Source organism: Dromiciops gliroides, chromosome 1 (assembly GCF_019393635.1).
Source record: "Dromiciops gliroides isolate mDroGli1 chromosome 1, mDroGli1.pri, whole genome shotgun sequence".
Classification (NCBI taxonomy): domain Eukaryota; kingdom Metazoa; phylum Chordata; class Mammalia; order Microbiotheria; family Microbiotheriidae; genus Dromiciops; species Dromiciops gliroides.
Genome location: NC_057861.1, coordinates 270,322,902 through 270,345,883, shown reverse-complemented (window position 1 = coordinate 270,345,883; position 22,982 = coordinate 270,322,902). Strand labels below are relative to the sequence as shown.

General features: G+C 38.1%; 1 protein-coding gene across 1 annotated transcript in view; it reads right to left on the bottom strand.

Moving 5' to 3' along the window:
- RAB2A (RAB2A, member RAS oncogene family) overlaps positions 1 to 22,982 on the bottom strand; it is a 108,938-nt gene that overhangs the window by 9,458 nt on the left and 76,498 nt on the right. Inside the window, exon 6 of the mRNA XM_043970568.1 lies at positions 16,115 to 16,226. Within this exon, the coding sequence (XP_043826503.1) occupies positions 16,115 to 16,226 (112 nt within the window). The remainder of the gene's footprint in view (positions 1 to 16,114; positions 16,227 to 22,982) is intronic.

Here is a 22,982-nt window from a genome sequence, read left to right as displayed (position 1 = left end):
GGGGAGGAAGCAATGCTATGGTAGCTTCCTATTTTAGTCTTTATTGCTATTCAAGTGGTAAACTCACTTATTTCTACGTCAGTATCCTAGGACAAAACCCTGGTCACACACCCTAAAGCATCAACTGACTGGGGGGGGGGGGACACACGGGGCAATGAGGGTTAAGTGACTTGCCTAGCATCACACAGATAGTAAGTGTTAAGTGTCTGATGCTGGATTTGAAGTCAGGTCCTCCTGAATCTAGGGCCGGTGCTTTATCCACTTCGCCACCTAGTTGCCCCCAATATCAACTGACTGTAGGACTTGGAAGGACAGAACGAAAATTGCTAATGTAAAAAAAAAAAAAGATAAGAAAGGAGAAGGTTAAGAAAGTACCTTGACTGCCCTTAAGAGAGCCTTGAAAAAGGCCCAGATAAACTATATCTGAGAATAGGAAAGCAATAGGTACTGTCAGTACTTTTCGAACGATTCTAGAGAAAAGGGTACTTTCATGACTGGTGAAAGGCAATACTGTCCTGGTTTTCAAAAAATGAAAGACTGTTGCATCTGTAAACTAATAGGCCAGTGACCCTGACTATGATTCCCAGCAAAACACTAGAATGTACTCTTGCAAAGATTAGTGAACACATAGAAGTGGTAAGAACAAAGATCAATCATGACTATTAGAAACAAGTGGTACCAGACTACCCTCATTTCTGACAGGGTAACTCAAATGAAAGATAAGGGAATGCTGTAGATAGAATTTACCAAAATTTCAACAAAGCAATGGATAAATTCTATTTCTATGGTTATTCACTTCTCAAATCTACCTTTCACCATTCAATGTCAACTTGTAAATGTCTCCAAAGCAGTGTCCCAGGGATTTGTGCTTGGGTTCAGTAACCAGACCTTAGAGTACTCATTATTAATTCAACTTCAGCTTATAAGGTCATGGAAATGCATTATACAAAGGAAAACACAAACTAGGCTATTCTTTAGATAAAGCTGGAAGGGACCCCTGAAGTCAACTAGTTCCACCCCTTCATTTTACAAATAAGGAAACTTGAGGCTAAGGAAGTTTAAATGACTTGCCCAAAGTCATATAGATTGTGCCAGACATGAACTCAGGTTCTCTTACTCTTGAGTCAATGCTGGTGTTATTGTGAACAATATTCCCCCAGTGTTATTCAACTCCCTACCACCTCCCTAAGTGATGGAAATGATGGTAGTAAAGGAGCAGAAATGGGGGCAGAGTGCTAATAAAATCATATCCTTTTCAAACAATTTAAAAAATGTTCTTAAATACAACATCTAAACATACAAAGAAATTCTACCAAGAGGAGCTTCCAGAGGATCTTTTTTTTTTTTTTTTTTGCAGGGCAATGAGGGTTAAGTGACTTGCCCAGGGTCACACAGCTAATAAGTGTCAAGTGTCTGAGGCCGGATTTGAACTCAGGTACTCCTGAATCCAGGGCCGGTGCTTTATCCACTGCACCACCTAGCTGCCCCCACCAGAGGATCTTTTAAACCTGAGAACTGTGAACTTGGTCTTGTTAAAGCAAATATTCTGATAACTATTTCAATATAATAGTTTCCTTTCTACTGCTATGTATTTTATTTTATTAATTTAAAAAACATTATTTTGAGCAGAGGTCCGTAAGCTTCACTAGACAGCCAAAGGGGTCCGTGACGCAAAAAAGGTTAAGAATCCTTGCTCCAAATTAAATAAGCATATATTTTAGTACTTGGTTTCTTTAATGTGAGGGTGCACACAGGATAGGGTAGTGGAAAAATATGTTGAATAATATAGTTAGGGATTAAGAAATGCAAGTGTTGCCTAAGGCCTATCTTTAGAAGCATCATGTGTATCTGAAGAATACTTTCTTCAAGCAGTTGGAAGGCGATGAACATAGCAAGCACTGAACAATATGACAGAAAAGAAATAAAAAATGACTGATTACTGATGGGGGTAAAGGTTGGTCAGTTCTCAGCTGTCTGTGTACTCAGATCATAAACTAGGTATGTCAGTAGTCAAAATAAACACCAAAAGATGAAGAGAAAATGAGATTGCATATAATTTTAATAATTCCAACCTAACCTATTGTTCCTGAAGCTAAAAATGGAGGATACAGTAAAAACAATGACTCCAATGACCATTTCCTGCACACATTTGTAAAGCAGCAGCCTAAAAGAAAAGCCTGAAATTTTGTATTAACTGCTTCATCCAATCAACATCTGATCTCTTTGATAAACTGTTCTCATATAGCAGCCAAAGGCAGTGCTGACCTAGACTAAGAATTTATCTGCTAAATATTGAAGAAGTATGAGGAAGATATGAACAGCAATGTTTTATAAAAGTAGCAAAAAAGCAAGACAGTAGGAAAGAAGCTTAAAGAAAAACTTGATGTAAAAACTAAATGAGAGTATCTTATGAGCATTTATAGCTGAATCTGGAAAGAGGATATCAAATAAACTGGAAAATGGAACACATCTGCCAGCATTTCTATAGCAATATCATTTCTATTCCTGCAGACACAATAACTAGATCCTAAAACTTCAGTCTCACATGCTAAATAGTTCTGGTTATACAGAATATCCTGTGCACAATCCAAATGGAAGTGAAATTCTCTACAGATAATAAGTTCTTCTAAATGCTTCAATTTGCATACAACATTGTGTAGGACTCATCACTCTCTAGATTATTAGGTCTCATCAATGTGATTCATAACCACTCCAAAGAGTTCTCCTTAAAATTACATAACATTTAACAACCTTAAGGTGCTTTCTGAAACCAATAGTTTCCTGGTAATGCTATGTGGCCTTAAGTCTTGGAAATGATGACTTGGAACATTGATATCACTGAAATCAAAATCTGTGATAACCCAAAAGGCAATGGAGATAATTCATGGTGGGAAAATTAGTTTTTGGTGAATTATCAATAAAAACATGCACACCAAGAGTATTGTCTAGGAAATGAAAAAGGAGGTAGGCCAGTCATATAGTTAGATCAAAGGGTAAGATGAGTAGCCAAGCTGTAATATTTACGTAATGTTGAAGGAACTAGAGGGAGGCAACCAGAGTGTTGGGTAGAGCCTTTATGAAAGATTTAGTGATGGATGTAGGGCAGAAATTATATAGGAGGTGTTGATGGGTTGTAATCTACAAAAATATTAGAGATTAGGATAACTCACAAGGTTACAAACCTGGGTGAATGTGAGGATGATATTACTCTATAAAGAAATGGAATTTTTGTTGTTGTTACTGTTGGGGAAGGAGCATGTTTTGGGATCACTAAAAAGGAGTGGGGGAAGTACCCCAGTGAATGGTTTGGAGACAGTGGGGAAGTGAGGTGGAGGCATGGATCTGGGCAATACAATGCATAAACTCACCTATCAGATCTCCAGGTAGTTCTAGAGAGTCCAAATTCCTGATGGGAGTAGAGGAGAAATGGAGATGCAATGTAAGGTGAAACCTCACCTATAAGAGCCCAGGGTGTTCCAGGGATAGAGTCCAAGCTTCTCTAGCGAAGGTGAGGGTGTGTATGTGTGTTTGTGTGTGTGTAAGTAAGTAGCAGAGAGATTAATGTTGTCATTAAGTGGCACAGTGTGAGAAAGCATAGAGGAAATTTGAATCCAGGTCTTCTAAATCTCACACTCTTTCCACTGCTCCACTTAGAAGAATTGCTGTCAATTCTCAGAGGGTACAGTTACGATACAGATAATCAAGAAATAATGAACAGACCTGAAAGTACCAGAAAACACCAAATGTTTAATGGATGCCTATTATGTGCAAAAGTAATGACTGATACCCCATAGTTGCTAAGCCCTTTATAATTGTTGAAATGCTTTTGTATATACTGCCTCATTTTATTTTTGCATCAGTCACAGGAGATGGGCAGGAAAAGAAAATTATTTCCAATTTACATCTGAGGAGACTGAGTCTAGGAAAAGTTAAATGATAAAAGTCACACTGCTAGTTAGTTCTAGATGTCATCTGTTGATATTTTTGCCCAGCCACCACCATCTCTACCCCTAACTCCACACTCTTCTTTCCAAAAATAAATAAGAAAGGGCTCAGAAATCAGCAATCAGAACAAATGAAACAAAATCTGACATCCAGCCTTTCATAATTCTACTGCTTCTGTTTGTATTTCTTATGTATAGAGTGGAGTATATATACAGTCTTATGAGTAAAAGGATTCCACTAAAGCCTTCTTTCAATGTCTTATTGTGGCATGATCTGACCCTAGGCTCCATGCTACATTATCCAAGCAAAGCTTAAGTTCTTGTGCTATTAACCTTATAACCCTGACCCTGTGAGATACTGCCAGACCACAAAGGTTTTAAACATAGATCCAGTGATGGACTGTGTGTATGTAAGGACCACTCTACCACTAGTGGTGAATGTCTCCTTCTATATTGATAGAAGGAGACATTCACCAACAGTGGGTTGGCCAAAGGAAATCATTAAAATGTCTATTTAATGTGTGGAGTACTTGGTCTGTATCACTAGAGGGAGTTAAGATAGATGAAATTACCAACTCTTTTGAAATATTGAATTTTTAAAAAAGAACCTCACTTCTCCATTTCATCTAAAAGAATCATCCATATCAATTCCAATACCACTCAACTATTAATGTTAACATTAAAATTGCCTTTTTATGCAGCAATTAATCCTTTATTCCTTGGAACTAATACTTAAGTCCCCTTTATCATTTTACTTCCTAGTAAAGTCTTTGATCAAATTGCTCAATCTTACATGAAGAAGGTCCCCAGTAAAGCCATTCACAGTAGTCTCCTCAGTTGACTCAACTTAAAATGCTCTAAGAAAAGTTAAGAAGGAAATTCATACCATTTGTCCCATACCTTTCCTTTAACCTTATTCTCTGTGTAGAAATGGAAACATTTCTAGCTTAACCTTTAATATGACATTTCTATTACATGTATATATTCTATTGTATATTGTATGTATGTATATGAAATAAAATAAATTCTATATATCATTTGGCTCATGTCCTGTTTTGAAAGTCGTTTTGAGTATTCAAAAGATTTTTATTCTAAAAGTCTAATAAAGTCAACTCAGAGTACACTATACTAACCTCTTCCAATAATTTGATATTAGGGAGGGACAGTCTTGTGATTTTCCCCCCATGACACTAAACTGCTTTGCTTCATTGCTTAGTCTTGGGATTCCTCTCTCATTGGTGAGATATAAATTCCTGACACATGAAATGGCTGAACTCATTCAAATTCTGATTAGGCTGTCAAAGTAGTATAAAAAAGGATATTTTACTCATAATGTAGCTAAGCACTACTGGAAACAGTATAACAATATATTATTGTAGTAACTATTATAGTTCAGTTACATTAAAAGGGCTTTGAAAGAAAAATTGGGGATCTGACTACAAGGGTTATAATTACAAAGCGCCAACAAACCACTTCCCAATTACAAAGTGTCCACTAGGGTACCACCAGACTTGGGTCTTAGTTTTCCCCCACATTCAGCATCTCCCTTTTCTACTCTCCTGCATACTTCCCATCCCTTTCTACCCTTACCTTCATCTCTTTCCTGCTTTCTCATCATCTCAAGATAATTTCTCTCCCCTCCAAGGTATCAATTAGAGCTAATATAGCTAATATAATAAACTTATCTTACTGATGGGAGAATTCTTCCCAATTCCTTAGCCACAAATGTGCATGATAACACGGGCTTTCTATAGACAAGTTACCTGGTTTTCTCAACTCATATAAGAACACATACCTTTAAAAAAATTGGTATAAAACAAAATATTAATTAAATTACTGAAAAATATCTCTAGTGTCAATTGAAAAAATTATATGTTAGATATGAAGCTCTTCAGACAGTTACATTTTACATGACTATTGCATATGATTTTTATACATATCTAAATCCTGTAAAGGTTGGATCCACCCAAAATACTACTGGCTTTCTTTTAGTTTTCTTAATAGCACATTGCTATCAATGCAACACTTAAGCCTATTTGTTTTCCCTAACTTTGTTTTGTTTTGTTTTTTGTGGGGCAATGAGGGTTAAGTGACATGCCCAGGGTCACACAGCTATTAAGTGTCAAAAGCCAGATTTAAACTCAGGTCCTCTTGAATCCAGGGCTGGTGCTTTATCCACTGCACCATCTAGCTGCCTCCTGTTTTCCCTAATTTTATCTACATGACAGGCCTACCTCCATTTCCCAATTGTTCATGTGTATTCTTATACTCAAGCCACCACTGATAACTTGTTATAGAATATTTACAGCTACCACATGCCTTTCTATTGCTTTTCTAACTTCAATTTTGATTCTTCTGAGATTATTTGGCTATGATTCAGAGTCATATACCATCACCAAGAGATTACTGATGTTAAAAAGATGGGCTTTGAAGAATTGAGTGGCTTGGGATCACAATTCTCCAAAGACAATTTAGCCAAGCCTCTTAAAAGGCTGCTATCCTGAAAAGCATTCTGGTTTATTAGAAATAGTGCTGGACATGTGGTAAAGGAGAATTGAGGTCAAATCCTAGTGGCTCTGACACTAACTATATGTAATCTCCCCCCTAATTTGTTGCTATAGTTAGAAAAGGTCAACAAATAATAAGAAATATAGCTATCTGATTTGATGCCTGATTAAAAAAACAAAACTAAGAATATTCCATTATTTCTTCCACAATCTTATTCAGGAATATTCCCTGGTGTCAGATTGTCTGTTTGAACTCAACTGTACTAATCTCACATAGGACCCCTCTGAATAGAGTGTTTAGAGCTTCAATATTACTAAGAATGTTAATGATATGCAAAAGTGTGTTTTGTTTTCATCTAGTCTAGTTACAGAGTATCCTAATTCAAACTAGTTATATGACAGATAAAATACAACAGGATTAAATACAACTAAATATATAATGACAGAGAGATGCCAGATGTAGATGGACTTTATCATGGAAGTTGCAACATTTGGGGGAGCAGAGAACCTTGTGATATATTTTTTTTTCCTATGAAGATACTTCAATGAAGAATCTGGGACTAGAGAGCCCTCAGATTAGAAGCTATCCTTGAAAACTGAGAAAAAAATTGAGGATTTTCAGTATAGGCCTTTCATCTCTGAAGTCTCTATTCTGTTTCTTTTTTCTTTTCTTTTCTTTCTTTTTTTTTTTTGGTGGGGCAATGGGATTAAGTGACTTGCCCAGGGTCACATAGCTACTAAGTTTGAGGTGTCTGAGGCTGGATTTGAACTCAGGTCCTCCTGATTCCAGGGCCAGTACTCTATCCACACTGTGCCACCTAGCTGCCCCTCCATTCTATTTCAAAGTTTTTATCTGTTGACTTTCATAAGGCAGTATATAAAACTTGTTTTATTTGCAAATATTGTTATTTATGAAAAACTTAACTATAAGCATAGTAACATTATTTTAAACTGTCACCTTTATTAAGCCAATCTAAACAATATGGGTTCTTAATTTCTTTTCACTTCGAGTCACATCTCCTCAAGTGTTCTATTTGTTTTAAAGCTAGATACTAAAATCCATAATAAGCACAAGAAAAAGAAGCAACAAGTCTTTAAATTTCGGGGCAAATTTGAATAAATCACTTTTATGGTTTCTGCTCTGAGAGATCAGAGATGGTAGAAGGGAAAGTTGTTATACAAGGTAAAGAACACTAATAGCTAGCATTTATATAGTGCATGAAGGTTGGCAAAGCACTTTACAAATATTATGTCATTGGATCCTCACAACAACCCTATGAGATAGATGCTATTATTATGCCCTGGATTCAGGAAGACCTGAGTTCAAATTCGACCTCAGACACTTGACACTTACTAGCTGTGTGACCCTGGGCAAGTCACTTAACCCTCATTCCCACCCCACCCCCAAAACAAACAAAAACCAAAAATATAATCAATGGGAGAACCATAGAAGGTTCTTGAGCAGAGAAATGATACTGTTAGATGTACTTTAGGCAAATTATTTTTGCAGCTGTATGAAGAATGGTTTAGAGAGGGAAAAAGTCTGGAAATTTGGGAGTCCAATTAGAAGGTTGTTGCAATAGTCCACATGAGAGGCAAATCTAATCTATTTTTTGTGGGGCAATGAGGGTTAAGTGACTTGCCCAGGTTCACACAGCTAGTAAATGTCAAGTGTCTGAGGCAGGATTTGAACTTAGGTTCTCCTGAATCCAGGGCCGGTGCTTTATCCACTGAACCACCTAGCTGCCCCCCCCCCCTTTCTCTTTATACAACTTGCCCATGGTTACTTGGTAGTATGTTAGAAGCAAGGTTTGAATCTAGGTCTTCCTGATGCCAAGGACAGTCCATCCCTCTATACACACAGTCTCCCAGGCTCTGGAATTTAAGGGAATTTTGTTGTTGTTCAGACTTGTGATTTCATTAGTACATTTCCTGAAGAAATTGTCTACTAATCCATAACTGTTCTGCAACTTAAGGTCAGAGTTGTTGGGGAAAATGAGTGATGAACTGACTTGCCCAAAGTCACATTGCCAGTATGTATCAGAGGTGGAACCTGTATAGAGGTAATCCTGATTCTGAGGATGGTTTTCTATCCACTTCAATAAACTGCATTTTAATGGGTTCAGATCTACTGCTTTTTTGCTACTTGTCTGGCTCGAGGAGCAAGCTTCTCTGGGCCTTGATACAATGAGAGTGTTGAAACAATGACATTGAAGGTCCATCCCCAATTATGATCCCCAGAATGTTATTCTTTATAAGGGATAGTATGGGACTAGGTAATTTTAAAAAAAGGATGAAAAAACAACTTTACTAATTAATTCAAGGAAGTACAGAGGGAGGCAAAAGGAAATGAAAACCTACAAAAACAAAAACAAATTTAGCTCCTTGAAAACTTTTTAGGCCTAGTGATACTGTTTCAAAGTGTTCTAACCTCATAACACCTTCCTAATTTACTCGCTACTAAAAATATTAATCTAATTGTAGTCCCCAGTCATTGAATTTAGGTCATGAAGAATAACAAAATTAACAGATGAAAAAGTAAAAAACCCATGGAGCTTATTAAGCATAGTTTCAGTGCTTTCCATTTTGACATTTGCAAAGGTTTCATATCAGTTCATTTATTTCAATTAGTTCATTAGAAAAAGATTGATCTGGGGGGCAGCTAGGTGGCACAGTGGATAAAGCACTGGCCCTAGATTCAGGAAGACCCGAGTTCAAATTGACCTGCCACTTGACACTTACAAGCTGTGAGACCTTGGGCAAGTCACTTAATTCTCATTTAAAAAAAAAAAGATTGATCAATCTAAAACATCAGTTTGTACCTTTTGTTTTAAAAATTGGGGCAAGGGGCAGCTAGGTGGTACAGTGGATAGAGCACTGGCCCTGGATTCAGGAGGACCTGAGTTCAAATCCGGCCTCAGACACTTGACACTTACTAGCTGTGTGACCCTGGGCAAGTCACTTAACCCCAATTGCCTCACATACACACACACACACACACACACACACACACAAATGGGGGCAAAAAATTGTTTTTTAATTAAAATATAGGAGTGCTTTTCCAAACACAAATCAAAACCAGTAAACATCTATCAAACACCGACTGCACACTTTCTACATTAACCTCAAGCAAGTCACTCTTTGGGCTTCAATTTACTCATTATAAAATGAGGGTTTATAGGGTTATGTCAGACTGTTTGCAACTTCTCTATCAGTTCCATAGCTATGGAAAATAAGACAGTTGTTTGTGTTTTCAGTAATTTCACTGTTAGATCTTACATTGTTGTATGACCATATGGTGCAAGAGAAAGTAACTGTACTATCTGGACAAAGGAGTTTGTGGACCAGCTCATCCACTGCCTTCTAGGCTTTCTTCTACAACAAGGGGATAACTACATCCATACTTGCCTCACAGGACTGCAGTGAGGAAAGCACTCTGTCAACTCTAGAATGCTATACAGGATATAAGCTTACTATTCTTGTTGCCATTATTAAGAAGGTTGGAAATTAGAGGATTTATGTCACCACTGTTCCTGGGTGTCTACTTTCTCAACAGGATCATTAAAAATGAAAAAAATAGTCTTCCCTTCCTTTCCCTTCCGTAGAGCTGGGCTCTGGCCCCGCTGCCCCGCCGGGCCTCCTGGGCCCTCGAGCTCTTGGGCTCGGCCATAGCCGAGAGGTACAGGGGCGATTGGGTGCCATGGGAACATGGTGGCGGCCGGGCTGGAGCGTGAGGCGGCAGCAGAGCCCGAGGAGCTGGGGCTGGTCCCCACAGCCCCAGCCCCGGGCTCCCCCAGTGGCTGAGGCGCCTGCCCAGCCCAAGTCCTCGGAGGCCGGCGAGGTGGCACGGAGGCTGCAGAGGACACGGCGCGAGCTGAGCAACCGCAGGAAGGTGCCGCTGCGGAACCTGCGGCCCGAAACGCACAGCCAGGAGGTTCACGATTTGCTGAAAGACTATGAATTAAAGTATTGTTATGTGGACAGAAACAAAAGGACAGCCTTTGTTACCTTATTGGATGGGGAGCAAGCCCAAAATGCCATCTAGACGTTTCACCAGTATTCTCTTCGTGGAAAAGAGATAACTGTCCAGCTCCAGCCCACTGATGCTTTCCTCTGCATCACCAACTTACCCCCTTCTTTTACAATAGAAGAATTTGAAGAACTGGTCCGGACATTTGGCAATATCGAGAGGTGCTTTTTGGTCTACAATGAAATCACTGGCCATTCTAAGGGCTATGGATTTGTGGAATACATGAAAAAAGACTCTGCCGCTAAGGCTAGGTCAGAACTGTTGGGTAAACAGCTAGGAAGTTTCACTCTTTTTTGCACAGTGGATGGATGTGAATCAGCTGGCCACCGATCTCATTCATTCTAAGTGCCTATGCATTGATAAACTCCCCAGGGACTTCACAGACTCCCAAGAGCTCTTGCAAGTCTTCTCCCTTAGTCATAAACCTGTGTTTGGTCAGTTGGCACAGGATGAAGGGAGCTATGCAGGCGGGTTTGCAGTGGTTGAATATGACACTGCAGAACACGCTGAGGATGTCCAGCAGATGACTGATGGGATGACCATCAAGGGAAACAAAGTCCAGGTGTCCTTCTGTGCCCCCGGAGCATCTGGATGAAGTACGTTAGCAGCCCTCATTGCTGCACAAAGAATGATGCGCAATAATCGAAAGGGTTTACTTCCAGAGCCAAATCCAGTCCAGATTATGAAGAGTTTAAACAACCCTGCCATGTTGCAGATTTTGCTGCAGCCATAGTTACATGGATATGCTGCAATTCTTGGAGCCCCTCATACTTTGCCTCATCTGGTGAACCCATCCATCACACTTGCATTTTTGCGGTTGAATAAAATACACCAGAATTCAGTTATGAGCAATAGCTCTCGCTTATTGCTGCAGAATCTCTCTTACTTACAACTGGCCCAGAAACAGCTAATGAAGATGGAGAATTTTCATACAAACAGCAAACCTGGAATGCTGGGTGACCCTCCAGCTATGGTGCTTCAGACAGCACTAGGAACTGGGACAACATTGCCTCTGAAGTTAGAGTTGGGGTCCCGGGGAGAAGAACATAAAACAGGAGCAGGGATCTTGCCCTTCTTTCCAAATCAGCCCATGGTTGGCCAAGGTGGGCCAGGGCCAAGCACTCCTCAGGACAAGCCATCAGCCACACTGGGGTCAACAGAAGGAGCCATCTCAGGGCCACAGACTTACCTTTCGGGCTTTCCAAATCCTGCTGCTGGAGGCTTGGGGACGAGCCAGCCCAAAAGCTCCGAAGCAAGTTCAGGGACTGTCGCTAAGAATCAGACTTCACTTTTGGGGGAACCACCAAAAGAAATCTGTCTTAGTACCAATCCATACTTGAACTTGGTGAGTGTGTTTGCCAGCCCCAGTTGCAAGCAAGACCATGAGCGTTCTACCCCAGACTGGAATAACAAGCAACATACTGGATGCCATCTCTCAGGGAATCTCATCACAACATACACTGGAAAACTACATTCATTATTCTCAGCAATTTGGTGATTATTCACAGATGAAGAAACTGGCCCCCCCAAAGTGCAGTGACTCGCCTCAGATCATGTAGCAAGTTATTCATAGAGCCTACACTAGAAGTCAGGCCTTCTGAATCCTAGTCCAATGTTCCAGGTGTACTGCATTGCCTCTCCTCATTTATAATAAAATTCAAAATTCAGAAATCAAAAAAATGAAAAAAATAAATTCGTTAAAAAAATAGTTCTGATAATAAAACGGAGATAATACTTAGATCTGTTCTGGGGAAAGGGTTTACTTTGTAAGCTTTAAGGCAATATGTAAAAGTGAGTTGTGTACTCTTTGACAAATTAGCAAATAACTATGGATTAGAAAGGAGACACAGTACAGCGTCTGACAGAGTCAGAAGATCAGCCTCAGCCTCATGGATGAGTATGTGGAAATTTATTTTGATTTGGGGACCCTACCTTTAGGCTGAGATTAGAAAGCCTTAGGCCTTCAGGGTCTCTTCTGTGTGGGAGGTACTGGTGCCCCCTCCCCCTCAGCTTCAGCTAAGCCAAAAAGCCCTGTGGGCTGTACAAGAAGCCAGGTCAGACAGCTGAGGGAAGAGAGTGCTCACTCCCTCCACCCTGAGCAGAGCAATCCGAGAGATCAGGGGCTCATCCAGGCCAGGGCTCTGGCATAGCCTGGGCTGAGGCAAGTGATGCTCAAGCATCCCCCCAGCCCCAGTCGCAGCCCTAGCTGGCGGATTAGCTTGGTGTGTGGGTGCAAAAAGCCTTGAGATTTGAGTGGAGAAAAGGAAAATATATATAGACCTGGGAGTTGGGGGGGGGGGGGCGCGCACCGAGAAGAGGACTGGAGGCTGGCTGACAAGATTAGGGGGCAGATGAGAGACGGGGGCTACAAGGACGTAGGAGAAGGCTAAAGGACTAGGAGCAGAGAAAAGAGTAGCTGAAGGGCAGACTGACGGAGCAGACAGACAGAAGGTCGGTGAGAAACACAGGGGTTCAGTGGTGAAAGTAAGGAGAGGAAAGTTGGAAGCAGGGGGATTTACAAAGTGAAAGGGGCTCAGAGTTAGAATAAAGGACCTGAGTGCCCTAAGGCAAGAGGCGGCTAAGGCCCTTATTGTATTAAAAAAGTTCCAGGGGCAGCAGGTGGAAGCACCAGAACAGGAATGCAGTCAGGTTGTACATTTTATTTCCCTGTATTCTTAATTTTAAATAGTATCTTAATATTTTGCTTATCAATTTTGGGAGTGGAGCAGTGTGGTGGAACTTTATAAACGGCCCATATTAAATTAATAGACAGTCAGATAGCCAAACAGTCAACAGCCCTAGATTAAGTACCCCAGTCTGATTAGTCCTCCCCAAATTAGCCCCAGTCATCAAAAATATTTTTACATTTGAATGGCAACCCAGATGGGACTTACGACCCAATTATAATTTCTCTAAACCTATAATTTTTCATAAATCCAATTATATAAATTTTTCCAGATTAGATTAGGTAGCGGATAATTTTTTTGTACAAGTAGATGTGTAAATGTGGGCAAAGCACTCAACCTCTCCAGTAGGTGTGTTATGAGAATCAAATAAGATGTATGTGAAAGCACTCTGGAAAGTATAAAATGTCACACATCTTAGTTATATCTAGATTTCTTCATTTTTTCAAAGTAATTCTTGATAAACACTTTTATGCTTCGATAGTTTGTTAATGTTAATCAACTTTTCACAGAGAAGTAGGTTCAAGATGGTTGCACTATTTTTTTTGGGGGGGATTATGAAACAGTCTTATCTAAACAGAATAGATGTCAAGTTATATTAGTAACATATTTTTTAACTCTCATTGTCCCAAGTTGCAAAATAAATTGAAGCTACTCATGCTTTAATTTTATAACTCTCCTAAATTAATCTAAGTACTCAACAGTGTATCCTTAAACAGTCTTCAATTTGCATTTTGGGCAAAATTATTTCCACATGCTGGCTATTTGTGAAAATTTATAAATAAATTTTATTTAAAAAAAAATTCTAAGTACTGTGATAGTCAAAGTTAAAAAAACAAACCAACCAAACCCAAACATTGCCCTCTCATGGTTTTGTGGGATAAATTACTTTGTAGAGCAAATTTTCACAACTGTGTTATGTAAAAAACAAAAACAAAACAACTGAAATACAAGCATAAATTAGTCTGAGTAAAATCAAACATAAAAATATAAGTTTAAATAGTCAACTAAAATATAATTAAATTATATTTATAGGTTTATATAATTTACAAATTATGCACACAATTTATAAAGCAAGTATATAACTACAATATATAAAACATAACTAAATTAATAAAAATATAGTTAATTTTAGCTAGAACTGGTGTGTCATTCTGCTGTGGAAATGATACTGGGTTCTCAAAGGTTCTGCTAGTAGAATACTTCCTAGACCAAGCTGGCATGGACAGCTTCAAGTAGGGGCTAAGTGAGAGATTACTGTTTAAGGCCTGACTGATCTGAGCTAAAAATTCTGAGGCTCATTACTAGAGGGCTGGTAACCAAATGATGAATTCATGAAACAAGTTGTAAATATGATGTATTTAAAGGGGTTTTGATATGTGTTAAAGGAGGTGCTCAAACTACTACATCAAAGATCTTTTTAAAAAAATATTGTTGGGGCAGCTAGATGGCGCAGTGGATAGAGCACCGGCCCTGGAGTCAGGAGGACCTGAGTTCAAATCCGGCCTCAGACACTTGACACTTACTAGCTGTGTGACCCTGGGCAACTTAACCCCAATTGCCTCACTTTAAAAAAAAAATATATTGTAACGTATTTCTAGGACCCCTCTATTATGTGACTGGACTTCCCAGATTTTACTCTGACAGGAGCAGCTAATATACAGCTACCTGTGTTTTTTTCATGAACTTCTGGATTAGATTCTAGTTTTATTTGTTTTAAATGAATACAGTAGGCATATTATGTGTCTGACCAATGGAAACAACTTTAGGATGACAATGCAGATTTAGATAACAGTGCCTTCATTTATTTAGCCTTCATCTGTTCAGATCCCTAATTTATCTGAACTTTTACTACATAAGCTAGCTAGCGCTTACATGACTTTTTCTCTGTTTAAATAAATGAGAGCTTAACATCTTTTGAATAAACTGAAATATTATAGAGGTCTCAGCATATTAATTTGTAGCAAAATGCCCATCATATCAAACCTGACATATTCAAGTAGTCACAAAATATGTATGTCTGTGTGTGTATGAGTGTGTGTGTGTATATGTGATATCTATTGACTGATAATTATTTATATTACCGAGATGCCCTGCCCAAACTGTTAGAATTGCCAGCCCACACTAAGAGATCTGCCCAGAGTCAAGTAGGTGTGTGAAGCCGGACTTAAACCCAGAACTTTGTGGTGGCTAGTCCAGCTGTTCTCTATCCAAAACATGATGTTGTCTCTCTTGGTGTTTATCTTAAATAGCAGAATATACTATAAATATGAATCATGCTAGTATTTTATCATGAGTTTATGCCACATAGAGGAGAGGCTAATATTCTTTCCTCCCTGAGAAGGACAGGACCTGATAAGCCTATTAGGTATGCTTTAACAATATACCAGTATTTTTAAAGTGGAAATGTAACACCACCACCAATTCTACCTTGAATTTACTATACTTAAGGACTTATGCCTTGATTATGCAACAAAAAAGATTAAATGATTAAAAATTTTCCCCTAAAACAATGGGAGGTAAAAAGGCAATTCTGTGCATTAGTTCCTTTTCAATAAAACTGAAAGGAGATCTGCTAAAAGTACATAAATAAAAAATACTAGGGCAGTATCATGAAGTAGACTAGATTATTTCTGAGGTTCCTTTCAAACTTAAAGCTTCTATAATGCTAGATATTTTAAAGCATCTTGACATATTTGCTGGAATCACAGGATACAAATTTCAGGCTCTCATTTTACTTTATAAAAAATAGTTTTAAAAGTTGAAATGTCAAAAGATAAGATTCAGGAAGTCATGCCTAATTTAAAATTGTTAAAGACCCTGCATTGTGACAAAAATATGAAAGACAAAATGTCAAAAGACTGTAGTGGCGTTATTCCAATTGTTACAGGATATAATACATATTTCTATTACAAACCAAATAAATATTTAAAAGGGCAGCCCACCTACCTCTTCTACATTAGAAGCTGTCTTAGCAGAAGTTTCCATAAAGATAAGTCCATGTTCTCGGGCAAAAGCTTCACCTTCTTCTTTTTTAACTTCTCTTCTAGATTCTAAATCACTAAAGTTAAGGAAGAATAGAGTCATGTTACTAACCATCAGCACATAAGTAGCATATGTGAAGTAGCTCAATTATATTTCTATAAATAAAATTTTTAAATGGATACAACAATCAATATTAAAAGCAAGGCAGCTTATTTAGTGCTATGAGTGATAAAAAGATAAACACAGCACATTACAACCTTAAAGGAATATATAATCTAATTAATGAATGAAAAAACATAGAAATTTCATAGATGTAAGGGAATTTAGAGATAATTTAGTACAACCCCTCTCTTCTACATGAGAAAACTGAGCTCCAAAGATAATAATTGTCCTGCCCAAAGGCATTCTTTTCTTTTCTTTTCTTTTTTTTTTTTGCGGGGCAATGGGGGTTAAGTGACTTGCCCAGGGTCACACAGCTAGTAAGTGTCAAGTGTCTGAGGCTGGACTTGAACTCAGGTTCTCCTGAATCTGGGGCCAGTGCTTTATCCACTGTGCCAACTAGCTGCCCCATAAAGGCATTCTTATTGAAGGATTTTAATCATTTTTTGGACTCCAAATCATTAACCATCAACATTATTGTGTGTAGCAAAAAAGAAAGACTATTTCCTATATGTAGTCTAGAAAAAGCACCTATCTAGTCTGAGAATGCTGGTATGAAAGATATAATACCCTAGAAGCATCATGGCATACTGGAGGGGGCACTGGACTTGGGATCAAGAAGTGGATTCTTAATAGCTGTGTGATCCTGGGAGCTTAACCTTTCTGTGCCTCAGTTTCCTCATCTGAAAAACAAGGGGGTTAGATCTGACAACCTCTATGTTCCCTTCAAAATCAAAATCCATGATCCTGCGAGTTTATAATTTGTACTCTACTCAATGTTGTTGAAATGCTGAGAAGCACAGCAAGTGAAGCAGGGAGAATAAATATGATGCATGGGGTGGGGGAGGAATGGTGGGACTGGTGAAGAAGGAGAAATTGAGAAGAGATGTAAGAAAGCAGGGAAAAGGGAAGGTGAGAAATGAAGGGAGGTGTAAGAGAAAGGGAAAAAGAAGAGAAAAAGAAAGTAGGGAAGAGGGACAAAGAAAGAGAGGAAAGGCAGAGATGGGGAAGAGAGGAAGAAACAATGGACTAAACCTACAAAATCAAAAAACTGTGACTTAAATATGTATCTTTTAAGATTGTTGAGGCCTTTATCAACTTAAACCACACCTATTAAAAAATCTTTCATTTCTCTGCTTCCCATCATTTACCATTCTATTTTGTACCCCACCATCAGATTAATTTTCTATTTAATATTTTAAATGCCCCCAATTGCATGTAAAAACAATGTGGTTTTTTTTAAAGTGAGGCAATCGGGGTTAAGTGACTTGTCCAAGGTCACACAGCGAGTAAGTGTTAAGTGTCTGAGGCCGAATTTGAACTCAGGTCCTCCTGACTCCAGGGCTGGTGCTCTATCCACTGTACCACCTAGGCGCCCCAAAACAATGTTTTTTAAAAAATTTCAGGTCCAAATTTTCTCTCTCCTCCCTCCTCCTTGAGAAGGCAAGTCAATTGATATAGAATATACATGTGCAGTCACAGAAAACATTATTTCCGTATTAGTCATGTTGTAAAAGAAAACACATAGGTGGCACAGCGGATAAAGCAGCGGCCCTGGATTCAGGAGAACCTAAGTTCAAATCCGGCCTCAGACAACACTTACTAGCTGTGTGACCCTGGGCAAGTCACTTAACCTCAATTGCCTCACCAAAAAAACCAAAAACACAAACCAAAAGAAAATAATGTCCTTTAAAAAAAATTAATCATTAAAGTATTATTTTCCAGTTACATGTAAAGGTTTTCAACATTTGTTTTCATGAGATTTTTAGTTCCAAATTTTTCTCACTTCCTCCCTTCCCTCAAGACAGAAAGCAATCTGATATAGATTAAATATGTACAATCATATTAAACATATTTCTGCATATAATGTCCTTCTGACCAGTTGTCACATCTCCCGTGAGCTGATTGCTCTGGAAGCTGCTGCTGCTGATTCAGCTGCCCCTAAGGCCTGCCACAGGTTTGCTCGGGTGTTACCCGTGCTGGACAGTGCTCCACTTTCACCCCAGTGCAACAGACCTTTCCTGCTGGCCCTATAGGTTGCCTTGGGCTAGAAATTATCTCACTATATCCTTTTGTGGGTTCTGCGGCTCTAAAATTCATTTTGGGGTGTTATTTTCAAGTTGTATGGAGATCACAGGGGAGTTCCTGTCTTTTCTCTGCCATCTTGGCTCTGCTTCCCCTGCCCCCCCAACACTTAATTGTCCTAAAAACAGATTTGTGTCAAATGCCTGCTTAAAAACATGACCCCCAATACTGGCTTCCATTGATTCTAAGATAAAGTTCAACTCCTTAGTCAGGCACTCTTGAAAGGCCATTCACAATATGGACCTTGTGTTTCTAGTTGTATCTTCCATTAATCCTGAATACATACTGTTTTGTTCCAGTGATGTTGACTTAATCACTGCTTTCCTACCTTCTTTTGTATCAATTTTTTCAAGATCCAGCTTAAGTCCAACCTCTTCCATGAAGTTTCCTTACCACAATGACCTTTCCCCCCACCCCCTCAATTGGTATTATCACACACCATCTTATAAAGCTAAATAACACACACAGTAGACACTCAATACTATACTATCCTCTTTCCCCTACCCAACTTATTTCTGTTCCTATTTTTCTTCTTGCCTAAATATTTTATCACTAGGCCAATTCGAACTTGCTGAAAAGGAGACATTCCTCATTTATAATTTCTTTCATAGTACCAATTTTTCTTTGTCACTATGGTAGTTATCACCATCTCCCTAAACTTTATAGATAGCGGATATTAGAACTACATTCCTCAACTTCAACTTGCCAAGTTGGTTGCCAAGTGATTCGATATTTCTTATATAACACCTAAAAACCAATCTCTTCCTATAGCTTCTTTTTAATATATTAAAGCAACCTCTTTTTTTAGTTTTGACAAAGTTAAACTTGGGAGTATTTCTAGACTCTTACTCTAACATGTTTTCTCTAGAACTGGGCTAAGATGCTATATAATAGGGAAAAAAACAACAAACAAAAACTTTCTCATCTGTCACTCTGACTAGGTCACTGCCCCCTCTCAAATCCTTCATTGGTTTCCTACTGCTTTCTGTATCGAATTCAAAGTCACTCTTCATTTTCACACCCACCTCCAATTGACCCTTTCTAATAATCACCTAATTTATCTCCCTATTTTTTTTTTAAACAGCCTCTAGTCCAGTCATATCTCCATTCCCTCAACCCCTATATCCTTTATCCTAGTTCCATCTTTAAACTTCTTTTGGTGGTTACCTTTTGTACAAGCTTTATACTCTAAAGACTGAAATTTCTCATGCACTTTTGTTTATGCAGTCTTATTTCCTCATTTGGCCACTAAACTTTGAAAGGGCAAAAAAAAAATTATAAGAACAATTTTATGTACCTGTAATAAGGCGAAAAATTGTATTATGATGAAACATCTAGCTGAATTAAAAAATATCCTTTCCCTCACTTTTAGTTATATTATTCTACAATGACTACTTTCTTTAGGGAATACTGATGAAACAGGGGGTCTGAGAGATTTCCATTCATTTTTTGATTTTTTAAAAAATATGGCTTTTTGGTTAATGGAGGGGAAAAAGCAAATAATCTAAAGTTTTTTCTCCATTAATGTTAACTAATGAAATTAGTCACTAAGTAACACTCTAGTATGGTCCACAGAGCACCAAATGTCAGCGACTGCAATTACCAGGCATAGAGAGATAACTAGGAAATACATTTTATTATCCAAGGAATATCATATTGCTTTACCTGCCAAAAAATAAACTTTAATGGTAATGAAATGACTACTTTCCAAACACACTACCAACACATTATTTATATTGCCTATTAGACAGGAGAAAGAGTATTGTTTACATTTAGTTTGCAATTATTCACACTCTGTACTACAGTTATTTATATTTGAACAAGGAAATTTTATTCATCTAAGAAAAACCCATCAGATATGGTCTCCAATTTTCAGTGGTGTGGAACAAACCCTTTTAGAAATACTGTGGTTTTGTGAAACATTCAGCTGCTTGAGTAAGCTTCAATTTCCTTATGCAACCCTAAGCAGATCCACTAAACAATGTACTATCTTAACACACGAAAATCACGCAGCATGGATTTGTGGCAAAAGAAAGACTTACAACAGGAACAAAAGTTAGATTTGGGTACAGCAAACTGGGATTTGTAGGTGAGAGACAAAAATAACTAAGCCTTAAGAAATTCTACAGTCCGAATGTCCAAGGTTGTAAGAAAAAACACTACTTAAACTGAACAAAAGGTAATGAGACTACTAAGTGGAAAAATTCAATAAGTGTAGCTGAGGTTAAAATCTGTTTCAGAGGAACATTTAAAGCATTGAGCCAGAAAAAAAATTATACAAGAAAAAAAAGATTTTAATTGACCTTTTTCCTTATATGAGGTCTCCAAAGGCCTATCAATATGAAGTTAAAAAAACAAAAAAGCTTTACTCATGTTTTGTTTTTACATTACATTTAAAGATTACTTTTGTAATAATAGTTATTGTTGTTCAGTCGTGTCCAACTGTGACCCCTTTCTGGAGTTTTCTTTGCGAAGATAATAGTTTGCCATTTCCAGCTCACTTTACAGATGAGGAAACTGAGGCAACCAGTGTTATTTGCCCAGAGTCTGAGCTAGTGTCTGAGACTAGATACTGACTCTAGGTCTGGCTACCTAGCTGCCTTCTGTAGTAGTTAAGCAAAGCTAATAATAAAGAAACTCATCTGAAAGTACATGCAACATGCTGCATATCTGTAGCATCTTTCTTGCATCTATTAGGAAAAAAAAGGACCAGAAACCTTTTTCTCCCTTCCATTCCCTACCCCATTAGAAAAAGGGAAAATAAAAACAAGTTTGTTATAACAAATATTCATTGTCAAGCAAAACAAATTCTCTCAATGGCCATAAACAAAAATTTAGATGTTTCACTGCATCCAAAATCTGTCACACCTCCGGTAATTGATAGCATATTTTATCATTAGGTCCTCTAGTATCGTGAAAAGTTATTGTGTTATTCATAATTCTTACAGATTTCAAAGCTGTCTTTTTATACTATTTTAACTGTATGAAATATCTTAGTTCTGACCATTTCATTCTTTATTAGATTATAGATGTTCCCAGTATAGTTCATTTTTATCATATTGATATAGTATAACTTGCTCTTCCAGATGTTTACTTTATTCTCCATCGGTTTATTTAAGTCTTTCCAAGACTTTATGAAGTCATCTATTTTCTCATTTCACACACCATATTCCAAGATTTTCGGACACCCTTCTTAGCCTCTAAGGTTTTTGCTACTACAAAAAGAGATGCCATAAATATTTTTGTACATAAAGGAACTTTTCCTCTTTGATCTCCTTTGGGCATAGGCATTGATACAGCTGGTTCAAAGGGATTAAAATTTTTTTGTATATAACTACAAACTGCTTTCCATAATGGTTGTACCCTTTCACAGGTCCACCAACAGTGCATCAATGTGCCTTCTTTTCTCACAGATCCTCCAACATTTCTCATTTTCAACTGCTGTCATCTTTGCTACTCTGATGACTATGAGGTAGAATCTCATAATTATTTTAATTTGTACTTTTCTAATTAGTAGTGATTTAGAGCACTGTAGTCTGCCTGCCCCTAAATATGGCTATAGAAAGCCTGGATTTCTTCCCTGGAAAACTATTTGTTTATAGCAGACCATTTGTCAATTAGAGAATGGCTTTTTCTTATATATTTGAATTATATGTATCTTGGAAATGAGACCTTTATCAAGAGAAACATGTTGCAAAGATTTTTTCCCCCAGCTAATTCCTCTTAATTTAAAAATTTCAAAAAAATTTGTGACCAAAATTATTCATTTTATTTTCTATAATCCTCTCCTTCCCCCTCCCCCCCCCCCCTTTTTGGTGGGGCAATAAGGGTTAAGTGACTTGCCCAAGGGTCACACAGCTGGTGTCAAGTGTCTGAGGCTGGATTTGAACTCAGGTCCTCCTGAATACAGGGCTGGAGCTTTATCCACTACGCCACCTAGCTGCCCCCAATACTTTTTTGATCATAAAATTTTCTCCTGTGCATAGATCTCATAGGTAGTTTTCCCCATGTTTTTCTAATATATTTATGGTGTAACTTTTTACGTTTAGGTCACATAATTATTTGGAGCTTATCTTTGTATAAGGTATAAGGCGCTGATCTAAATCAAATTTCTCCCATATGACTATCCAATTTTACCCATAGTTTTTGTCAAATAATTCAGTGCTCACTTAGCACAATGCCTGGCACACAGTAGACACTTAATAAATGTAGTGACTGACTTATAGTGAATCCTTATTCTATAAGCTGGAGGCGAAAGTTTGAAAAGTCATTTTTTGAAGACAGTAAACTAGCAATAAAGAAGTTATTTGCTGGGGGCAGCTAGGTGGTGCAGTGGACAGAGCACCGGCCCTGGACTCAGGAGAACCTTAGTTCAAATCTGGCCTCAGACACTTGACACTTACTAGCTGTGTGACCCTGGGAAAGTCACTTAACCCCAATTGCCTCACCAAAAAAAAAAAAAAAAAGAAAAAAAAAGAGTTATTTGCCGACTCTCTCCTCAATGTTTGCAATGATTTGGAAATGGCTTTTAACTAAGGCAGCCTGGTGGGAATGCTGAATATAAATTCTTCAGCAGCAGTTTCTGGCA